The sequence below is a fragment of the Oncorhynchus clarkii genome, chromosome 28 (assembly GCF_045791955.1).
Source record: "Oncorhynchus clarkii lewisi isolate Uvic-CL-2024 chromosome 28, UVic_Ocla_1.0, whole genome shotgun sequence".
NCBI lineage: Eukaryota > Metazoa > Chordata > Actinopteri > Salmoniformes > Salmonidae > Oncorhynchus > Oncorhynchus clarkii.
In genome coordinates this window covers 35,295,048-35,306,558 of record NC_092174.1, presented here as the reverse complement: position 1 = coordinate 35,306,558, position 11,511 = coordinate 35,295,048, and the positions used below count along the sequence as shown (strand labels likewise).

Below are 11,511 nucleotides of genomic sequence, written 5' to 3'. Positions count from 1 at the left end.
TTGATCATGATAAATGTGTTTAAGAACAAAGAGCATGCAAAATGACATTCTGGTACAGAATAACTACAAAATATACTGTTAACAGCTCACACTAGTATCATCCAGCTTCCTCACTTCTGATATGGAACCCAGCTACTGCACATGTACTGAATAACACAATATGAATATACCCTCAAGTGAATCAATAAAGACAGTTCAGCAATACAACATAAAGAGGGGAGATGTAGCAAGAAAAACATAGCTTTACTACTGCTGTCAATAGGTAAGATAATGTGATGGCAGAATGAAATCAAACCCACAATGTGGAGAACCCCCCCCCCCCCCCCCCCCCACACACACACACACACATACACACACACACAGACCTCCTCACTCTGATCTGCTACATGCTGGTCTCCAAGGTGACCAATTTCACTAAAGCGCTCCACCACAGGGTTTGATCTCAGTCAATCTCAGTCAATCCAGACAGAAGAAACAGCCTGGACGCATTTCATTCCAACAAGTTGTCTGCTCCCCTTTGTTCTTGTTCAATCCCCTTCACAGATCTGACTTGACTGGGTAGTAGCTGAACTGTGGTAGGTGAGCTGTGGTAGGGGTGCTGTGGTGTGGTAGGGGGCTGTGTTACGTGTGGTAGGTGCTGTGGTGTGGTAGGGGTACTGTGGTAGGTGCGGTGTGGTAGTTGTGCTGTGGTGTGGTAGGTATGTTGTGGTAGGGGTGCTGTGGTGTGGTGTGGTAGGTGAACTGTGGTAGGTGAGCTGTGGTAGGTGAACTGTGGTAGGTGAACTGTGGTAGGTGAGCTGTGGTAGGTGAACTGTGGTAAGTGAACTGTGGTAGGTGAACTGTGGTAGGTGAGCTGTGGTAGGTGAGCTGTGGTAGGTGAGCTGTGGTAGGTGAACTGTGGTAAGTGAACTATGGTAGGTGACCTGTGGTAAGTGCGCTGTAGTAGGTGAACTGTGTTAGTTGTGCTGTGGTAAATGCGCTGTGGTAGGTGTGCTGTGGTAGGTTAACTGTGGTAGGTGAGCTGTGGTAGGTGAACTGTGGTAGGTAACCTATGGTAGTTGAACTGTGAAGCAATAGCTCTACCTAGTGCCCACCATAATTGATTCCCTATCAGATCAGGCAAATGGAGTAAACGAGTAAAGAGTGATAAGGGAGATAACCAGGGGAGGGAGCATCTTTGTGTCCCTAGAAGCCTGGCAGCAGGTCGCTGAGCAGCACCTCCCTCTCCCCCAGCAGCAGGTCTCTCTTCAGACTGGTCCCCTTGTTCACCACCTTCATCTTCATGGCCAGGCTCTTGACCTGGGTGACGGGCACCGCGTCAAAGAAGAAGTCCTCGTTGAACACGGGGTTCCTGCTGTTCTTGATGATGGTGCTCCTCTGCTTCTGCTGCTTGCCCGGGTTCAGGTACAGAGACACGCAGCAGTTGATGCTCTTCACGTCCGTCTGTTTGTCATACAGGTCCTCGGCGGCGAGCACTCGGACCCTCAGCCGGGCCGTTTCGGCGTCGTAGTGCATGCTGATTCTCAGCGTGCCGCCCTTGTGGAGGTTGACCGAGTGCTCGCGCTGGAGGTCTGAACTTGCCCCCCCGGAGCCGGTCCCCTTGCGTCCGCGGAAGGCGGGGGAGGGAGGGCAGCGCAGGCGGCGGCGCGTCAAGTTGGGGCTGTTGTCGGCTGAGCTGCACTCGTCTGTGGACAGGGAGCTGTGGCGCGCCAGGGTACGCTTGGCACGAGACACCTGAGGGGGAAATCAAATTAGGGAAGGGATGATAATAAGATAGAAGGGATCATGAAATTCCGAGCTAAATGTATTTTGAAAACACTTTGTAAATAAAGTAAATAAATCCTTATGGTTATCATCCTTACTGTTTACCTTGGCCTGCGTCTCCTGGGTGATGGATCGGAGGAGGGAGGCAGAACGGGTGAGGAGAGGGGAGGTAAAGGGGGAGGACTCGGCTGAGGAGCACGTGTCACTCTCACCCCCGCTGAAATAGCGGTAGGGGTTGGGGTCGGAGGGGGTCAGGTGGTTCCCACCCTGGGTGCGTCTCTGGGAGCCCGGGGAGGTGTGGGGGCTGTTGGGGTTGCTGTGGAACAGGGACTCCTTGCGGCGGGTGTGGGGGCTCTCCACCAGCGTGGAGAAACCGTACGAGGTCTGGGCTTTGGGGACGTAAGGCAGGGACATGGCTGTCTGGGACTGGGGGTCTGCATTGGTGTTAGGGTCTCCCCCCTCCCCTACCCCGCTCCCCGGGTCGTCAGCGCTCTCTATCTGTATGACGTGGCGGTTAGCGGCCCTCAAGAGGCTGCGGGTGTCCCCAGTCAGCCGGGAGAGCAGACGTGGGCTGCGGGGGTTCCGGGTGCAGTTGCCCTGGGTTTGGCTGCAGATGGTGTGCTCTGAGGCGGAGGGGCACAGATTAGAGCGGGGCTGGGTCTCCGGAGTTAGGCACTCTGCCTCTGAAGGGCAGCAGATGAGTTTGGGGGGGATGAAGAAGTCAGGGATCTTATCAGGGGTGATGATGTTGTTATAGACGGAGACGGGGCCAGTCTGGTTCTGCTGCTTGTCCCCTGCCGATGCAGAGTGACCATTGTGAGGGCCACGGAACTTCTCCAGGAGCCACATGCTTCCCTCCAGGGCCTGAAGCTAGCTGCAGGCACAGGTGGACAGGAAGTGATGATGTCATACAGTCACAGGTAGGTAGGAAGTGACATCACCTTGAGTCAACATGTAAATCAAACCGTGGCATACAGACACAGACAGATAGGAGGAGTCTCAATATTGTGAGTTTATGCCATTTCCTTGCTTCAACTCCTAAACTGCACTGATGTCAGTTGAAAGCAATATGGCAAGTCAACTTAATTTGCTATCACCTGCCACCTGCCTCTCAAAACAGTTTGGATCAAGGAAATCATGCAAGTAGAGGAAACCATGTTAGACTATTGAGATGCACCCAGTGCCTGGTGAAATGTCAGAGACACCACAGGAGAGCTTCCATAGCAACTCCAAACCAAACCATTTCCCTATTATCAGATAATTGAACATCACCGCTGTTGTGGAATCATTCCAAGAAAAATCTGAGGCTGTAAAGCCAAACTGCAAGTCCAAACGTGTTGCTAAGCACCAGCGTGCTCCAGGCTGTAGCCTATGCCTTTTAAAGCTTATATTGAATCGCCCCCCTGCGGTAGTACCCTCAATTCAATCGAATCCCGATTGCAGTAGGCTATTACGCAGTAGCATATGATTATTCCTTTTTCTGTAGTCTAATTAAAATACTTTTGCCTAATAAATCCTGGTGGACTATAGACAGGACTGATTAAATCCAGTCCTTGTGATATAATAGAACAAAGAAAGATTGTTCTCTATCACTGCACCCCATTGATGAAAGTCTCTAAAATCCTTGAACATTAAATAAATCAGTGTAAAAAAAAAGTAAATTCAGTTTTAAATGTGTTTGCTTCCACTGAAGGCACCAACTTTGATAAACGTGAAGACTTCCCGTAAGTGCGCGACAATGCGCATAACCTATCATATCAAAGAGAGGTAAAGTCAGTCGAGTCAGATTTATGATTCCACCAAACAAAGACATATTTGCATATTCAATAAAAAATACGGTTATCTATAATCGATGAGAGAATGTAATTATAAAGATATTTGACATTGTGCGCAGCTGACCAACTTTTACGCACTTTAGGCGGGATGGTCTCTGAAATGAGAACAACTTGTAAAATAGACACAGACAAAATCACGGACACTGATTAAAAAACGGTTACTGATGAGTCTACAAGCAAAGACAACCGGAGGACCTGTCACATCACTGGAACTCATGGATCTCACCGTTGCGCTGAAGTGTTACTCTCGCTCTCCTGCTGAACTCCCGATAAAAACAGAAAATGTTCCAACTTCCCTCACATGCGTCTGTCCGTGTCCCCTCAATACTTTCCGTAATTCACCTCACATGGGTTGCCTAGCTAACCTACTTTACACAGACAGAGTAACCTAACTGTTGGGCACAAAACACATAGTTGGGGCTCTGATGATTCAGTTTCACCTCTGGGTTATATATGGACCCCGCGCGCCGCGCTCTCCATGGTGACTGGAAGCCAGTGGGAGGTTCCCAAGCTGTCCACCCGCCCTCCTCAAAATAGAATGTAATTTGCTTAAATACGTGTTTTGATGTTAACCGCGGGGCAAATCAGTGTTTCCGTGCTATTTCGTATAGCCAACTCATTGTATTTGCAAACAATAACATTAACGTTAACGACCTCCCTGTCTGTGGACAATATTATTCCTCCTCTCTCCACTACTCAGACATTCTACCTCCATTCTTGTCTCAACTCCCAGACGTTTTGATTTTGTTCAATTTGTTGTATCTTACACTACCTGGCCAGAAGTATTTGAACATCCCTTCAAATTTTTGGATTTCAGCCAGAACCGTTGCTGACAGGTGTATAAAATCGAGCACACAGCCATGCGATCTCCATAGACAAACATTGGCAGAAGAATGGCCTTACTGAAGAGCCCAGTGACTTTCAACGTGGCACCATCATATGATGCCACCTTTCGAACAAGTCAGTTCATAAAATTTCTGCCCTGCTAGAGCTGCCCCGGTCAACTGTAAGTGTTGTTATTGGCAAGTGTTAGGTGCTCAGCCACGAAGTGGTAGGCCACACAAGCTCACAGAACAGGACCGCTGAGTGCTGAAGTGCGAAGCTCGTAAAAATGGTATGTCCTCAGTTGCAACACTCACTACCAAGTTCCAAACTGCCTCTGGAAGCAACGTCAGCGCATTAACTATTCATTGGGGGCTTCATGAAATGGGTTTCCATGGTCGAGCAGCCGCACACAAGCTTAAGATTACCATGTTCAATGTCTCGGCTGGAGTGGTGTAAAGCTCGCTGCCATTGGACTCTGGAGCAGTGGAAATGCGTTTTCTGGAGTAATGAATCACGCTTCACCATCTGGCAGTCCAACGGACAAATCTGGGTTTGGCGGATGCCAGGAGAACGCTACCAGCCCTAATCCATAGTGCCAACTCTAAAGTTTGGTGGAGGAGGAATTATGGTCTTGGGTTGTTTTTTATGTTTTAGATCTCTTAGTTCCAGTGAAGGGAAATCTTAACGCTACAGCATACAGTGACATTCTAGACGATTCTGTGCTTCCAACTTTGTGGCAACAGTTTGGGGAAGGCCCTTTCCTGTTTCATCATGACATGCACAGAGCAAGGTCCATACAGAAACAGTTTGTCAAGATTTGTGTGGAAGAACTTGACTGGCCTGCACAGAGCCCTGACCTCAACCCCAATCGAACACCTTTAGGATGAATTGGAATGCCGACTGCAAGCCAGACCTATCACCCAACATCAGTGCCCGACCTCACTAATGCTCTTGTAGCTGAATGGAAGCAAGTCTCCTGCGGCAATGTTCTAACATCTAGTGGAAAGCCTTCCCAGAAGAGTGGTGGTTGCTACAGCAGCAAAGGCGGGACCAAATCCATAATAATGCCCATGATTTTGGAATAAGATGTTCGATGAGCAGGTGTCCACATACTTTTGGTCATGTAGTGTAGCTTGTGTGTGTTATTGTAATTCAGCTACTAGCTTCCACAGTACACGACATAAATACAACATTGTCCATTGAATCAAGCAGGCTGACATGGAATCAGAATTTCAAGCAGGAGACACCTGTGGAATTGACTGGACTTTAAAAACATATTATGTTGCGTTTGCAGGTCATATGTGCAGATCCACTTCTGTGGAAGTTGTGTTTCATTTGGCCAGGGCAGATAGACCACATAAATAGAATTACTGCAAAACCTGGAGTTGATAACAACGCAGTGTAATCCTTCATCTACTCCCAGCCAGCAGGTCTCCTGGAGGTCTCTGTTTGTGATAACTGGATAGATCAGTCCCTCAGTGAAGTTATAGTGACACTCTAACCCCTGCATTGCATTACCCCGTATTGCTGGGCCAATGGGGGAAGGGGAGTAGGAGAGGGTGGCCCTTTAATAGGAAGATTTGTGATCCTCAAGAGCTGCAAGAGTTTCCCTGACTGGAGCTCAGCATCCATCGCTGGTTCAATAAGCCAATGGGCAATGAGGGGGCTGTTAGAGAGAAACTGCCTGGCAGCCTGGTCCCTTTGGGCTGTGGGGAAATGACGGCACTCTATTGTTTGCAATGGCATGTAGAGGATCAGTGGGAAAGTGTAGATATAGTTCAGCATTAAACTGAAGGCTCTTCTCAATCTAAATTGGTGCTAAAATAAAATGATAAAAGACAAAAACAATATTTTTGCATGCACACATTCTTGAGCACACGCACGCACGCATGCACACACACACACACAAATAGTCAAACTGAGAGAAAGGGAGAAGAGGAATTGTACACAGAATCACCGGGGAGCTGTCCATGGAACTAATGTACAATAATAACTATAGCGTGTTGGGCTCTGGGACTAGCCGACTTCCGTCCCTCTCCATGGTCCTGAGATATAGATATTTTTGTTGAGATTCAATGACTATAAATGAATGTCAGTGTTAAAGATTGTCAACTCATCACTTGTAAAGAAATGATTGTTTTGCAAGTATACAAAGGCTAAATCAAGTCCCTCATCAGTGCATTGAAAGTCTATCAGTCACGACAATGCTGGTGTGAAATATTGAGCTGGACTGAACTGAGAATAATCCAACTCCAATGGAATCTATACCCCTCTGTCTCTCTTTTCTGACCCACTCTCTTTCAGCACCACATGTTCATACTAGGCACATGAGGACCACGGACAGCTCCTGGCTCTGTGCCACATTAGAAATTGAAGTAACAATATGCAATAATAACATGTCTAATGTAAATATCACAGATCTGGTGACTAATAAAGATACAGGATGGGGAAGGGTTCTAAATCGTCTGGGAAGTCACCATAGCAACCATGGCAAACCTACTCAAGTTGGCGTTTGGCGTTGGAGTATGCTGTGCACACACACTTAGATCTTCAGAGTCAACAGTTATGGTTAAAGTATGGATTTGGAAGGATTAGGGTTAGAATAGCTATTTTCAGAAGAGTGATGAAAGGGTATAAAAAATAGGAAAAGGCCGAATGGGGAGGGGGAGTCAGAAAAACATAAATAAAGGGTAAGATAGGAGGGTGAGAGAGTGGATACATGAATAGACCACCTGCAAGGGTTACATACATTTGTTTATTTGACGGGGGTCTACAGAACACAACCTCCGAATGATCATTAATCTTTCGTGTCGCTACCATAGCAACAACTAGTTCCAGGCCATTTTTTTCCCTTCCCGCATTTCTGATGTGTTAAAATCATGAAAAAATTGGCATCCTTTGAGGGGAAAGTCATTGCATAACTGCAACTGGCTCACATCAGACAGGGTAAAGGGATGTGAAAATAGATTGGATGAAAGTTTTCTCGCCTCCCTTCAAAGAACCATTTTGTGGCCACAGATGTCTGTTGAACACAGCTGGACTATATGAAAATGTTTGCCTGCAAAACACAGATTGTTTTTCTTTGTGTCGTTTCCACACATTGAAAAAAGTACATTATATGTTTGTAGTTCTTCTTAGTAGAGAAAAGCACAGAATACAATGCTTCATTTGAGAAGTTATGTGTTTGTGTTTTTATGTGTGTCTGTGTTTGTATGTGTGTGTGTGCATGCATGTGTGTGATGTAAATATAGGATGTGACAGTGTGAGAGGGACCCTCCGAGTAACCATGGCGACAAGCAGAAGCAAACACCTGCGAATGAGCATTAGGCTGTGCACTTACAGGAAGACCTCTAATTGGTGAGCGAGAAAGGGAGTTAGAGAGAGAGAGAGAGAGAGAGAGAGAGAGAGAGAGAGAGAGAGAGAGAAACAGAAGGTACAGTACTATTTTACCCCGACTATTACTCTCATATTGCATCATGTAAAAGCATTTGAACTCACACTGTACGAGGTCCTTATCACCATTGGAACTTATGAACATTTCCCACCTTAGATGTGCATTAGTACTATTTTCATTTTTGATTAACGTTTGTTGTTCGGTTTTAAGCTCTCCTACTTCCTTATTACTCCTTATTCCAAACTTAACCACACAGGGGTAATGCCTAACCTTAACCACAGGGGTAATGCCTAACTTTAACCACAGGGGTAATGCCTAACCTTAACTACAAGGGTAATGCCTAACTTTAAGCACACAGGGGTAATGCCTAACCTTAACCACAGGGGTAATGCCTAACCTTAAACACACAGGGGTAATGCCTAACCTTAACCACAGGGGTAATGCCTAACCTTAACCACAGGGGTAATGCCTAACTTTAAGCACACAGGGGTAATGCCTAACCTTAACCACAGGGGTAATGCCTAACCTTAACCACACAGGGGTAATGCCTAACCTTAACCACACAGGGGTAATGCCTAACCTTAACCACAGGGGTAATGCCTAACTTTAAGCACACATGGGTATTGCCTTTCCTTAACCGCACAGTAATGCCTAACCTTAACTATGCAGGGCTAATACCTAAGCTTAACCACACAGTAATGCCTAACCTTAACTATGCAGGGCTAATACCTAAGCTTAACCACACAGTAATGCCTAACCTTAACTATGCAGGGCTAATACCTAAGCTTAACCACACAGTAATTCCTAACCTTAACTATGCAGGGCTAATACCTAAGCTTAACCACACAGTAATTCCTAACCTTAACTATGCAGGGCTAATACCTAAGCTTAACCACACAGTAATGCCTAACCTTAACTATGCAGGGCTAATACCTAAGCTTAACCATACAGTAATGCCTAACCTTAACTATGCAGGGCTAATACCTAAGCTTAACCACACAGTAATGCCTAACCTTAACCACACATTAATGCCTAACCTTAACCACACAGTAATGCCTAACCTTAACCACACAGTAATGCCTAACCTTAACTATGCAGGGCTAATACCTAAGCTTAACCACACAGTAATGCCTAACCTTAACCACACAGTAATGCCTAACCTTAACCACACAGTAATTCCTAACCTTAACTATGCAGGGCTAATACCTAAGCTTAACCACACAGTAATGCCTAACATTAACCAGACAGGGGTAATGCCTAACCGAAACAGTCAAGTGACACGAACCTATCAGACGAGCTAAACTACTTCTATGCTCGCTTCGAGGCAAATAACAGTGAAACATGCATTAGAGCACCAGATGTACCGGAAGACTGTGATCATGCTCTCCGCAGCCAATGTGAATAAGACCTTTAGACAGGTCAACATTCACAAGGCCGCAGGGCCAGACATATTACCAGGACATGTACTGCGAGCATGCGCTGACCAACTAGCAAGTGTCTTCAATTACATTTTCAACCTCTCCCTTACCGAGTCCGTAATACCAACATATTTTAAGCAGACCACCATAGTGCCTGTGCCCAAGAACACTAGGGTAACCTGCCTCAATGACTACCGAACCGTAGCACTCACGTCTGTAGCCATGAAGTGCTTTGAAAGGCTGGTCATGGCTCACATCAAAACTATCATCCCAGAAACCCTTGACCCACTCCAATTTGCATACCACCCCAACAGATCCACAGATGATGTAATCTCAATTGCACTCCACACTGCCCTTTCCCACCTGGACAAAAGAAACACCTATGTGAGAATGCTATTCATTGACTACAGCTCAGAGTTCAACACCATAGTGCCCTCAAAGCTCAACAACAAGTTAAAACTGGATCCTAGTCTTCCTGGTGGTAAGGGTAGTTAACAACACATCTGCCACGCTGATCCTCAACACAGGGGCCCCTCAGAGGTGCGTGCTAAGTCCCCTCCTGTACTCCCTGTCACTCATGACTGCACGGCCACTTACAACTCCAACACCATCATTACATTTTCCGATGACAACGAGACAGCCTATAAGGAGGAGGTAAGAGACCTGGCTGTGTGGTGCCAGGACACCAACCTCTCCCTCAATATGATCAAGACAAAGGAGATGATTGTGGACTACAGGAAAAATAGGACCAAGCACTCCCCCATTCTCATTGATGGGGTTGCAGTGGAGCAGGTTGAGAGCTTCAAGTTCCTTGGTGTCCACATCACCATCAAACTAACATGGTCCAAGCACACCAAGACAGTCGTGAAGAGGGAATGACAAAACCTATTCCCCCTCAGGAGACTGAAAAGATTTGGCATAGGTCCTCAGATCCTCAAAAGGTTCTACAGCTGCACCATCGAGTGCATTACTGGTTGCATTACTGCCTGGTATGGCAACTGCTTGGCCTCCGACCACAAGGCACCACAGAGGGTAGTGCGAATGGCCCAGTACATCACTGGAGCCAAGCTTCTTGCCATCCAGGACCTCTATACCAGGCAGTGTCAGAGGAAGGCCCTAAAAATTGTCAAAGACTTCAGCCACCCTAGTCATAGACTGTTCTCTCTGCTACCGCGGTACCGGAGCGTCAAGTCTAGGTCCAAGAGGCCTCTAAACAGCTTCTACCCCCAAGCCATAAGACTCCTGAACATCTAGTCAAATGGCTACCCAAACTATTTGCATTGCCCTCCCACCTCCACACCACTGCCACTCTCTGTTATCATTTATGCATAGTCACTTTAATAACTCTACCTACATGTACATACAACCTCAACTAACCGGTGCCCCCCCCCACGCATTGACTCTAAACCGGCACCCCTCTGTATATATTGTTATTTTTTTACTGCTGTTCTTTAATTACTTGTTACTTTTATCTCTTATTCTAATCTATTTTCTTTAACCTGCACTGTTGGTTAATGGCTCGTAAGTAAGCATTTCACTGTAAGGTGAAACCTGTTGTATTCAGCATTTCACTGTAAGGTGAAACCTGTTGTATTCAGCATTTCACTGTAAGGTGAAACCTGTTGTATTCAGCATTTCACTGTAAGGTGAAACCTGTTGTATTCAGCATTTCACTGTCAGGTGAAACCTGTTGTATTCAGCATTTCACTGTAAGGTGAAACCTGTTGTATTCAGCATTTCACTGTAAGGTGAAACCTGTTGTATTCAGCATTTCACTGTCAGGTGAAACCTGTTGTATTCAGCATTTCACTGTAAGGTGAAACCTGTTGTATTCAGCATTTCACTGTAAGGTGAAACCTGTTGTATTCAGCATTTCACTGTAAGGTGAAACCTGTTGTATTCAGCATTTCACTGTCAGGTGAAACCTGTTGTATTCAGCATTTCACTGTCAGGTGAAACCTGTTGTATTCAGCATTTCACTGTCAGGTGAAACCTTTTGTATTCAGCATTTCACTGTCAGGTGAAACCTGTTGTATTCAGCATTTCACTGTAAGGTGAAACCTGTTGTATTCAGCATTTCACTGTAAGGTGAAACCTGTTGTATTCAGCATTTCACTGTAAGGTGAAACCTGTTGTATTCAGCATTTCACTGTCAGGTGAAACCTGTTGTATTCAGCATTTCACTGTCAGGTGAAACCTGTTGTATTCAGCATTTCACTGTAAGGTGAAACCTGTTGTATTCAGCATTTCACTGTAAGGTGAAACCTGTTGTATT

At 46.0% G+C, this 11,511-nt stretch overlaps 1 protein-coding gene across 1 annotated transcript; it reads right to left on the bottom strand.

Moving 5' to 3' along the window:
• Positions 1-1,185: 1,185 nt before the first annotated feature.
• On the bottom strand, positions 1,186-2,613 carry LOC139387370 (C2 calcium-dependent domain-containing protein 4C-like). Its single transcript, XM_071133506.1, has 2 exons — positions 1,870-2,613; positions 1,186-1,734 (listed from the first exon to the last, which is right to left on the bottom strand). The coding sequence occupies exons 1-2, from the start codon at positions 2,611-2,613 to the stop codon at positions 1,186-1,188; spliced, it is 1,293 nt and encodes a 430-aa protein (XP_070989607.1).
• Positions 2,614-11,511: the final 8,898 nt, after the last annotated feature.

Excerpts from the sequence above, each read along its gene's own strand:
- LOC139387370 (XM_071133506.1), bottom strand. The coding sequence starts at position 2,613 with ATGTGGCTCCTGGAGAAGTTCCGTGGCCCTCACAATGGTCACTCTGCA. Across the intron at positions 1,735-1,869 it reads CCCAGGAGACGCAGGCCAAG|GTGTCTCGTGCCAAGCGTAC; the intron begins GTAAACAGTAAG and ends TTTCCCCCTCAG.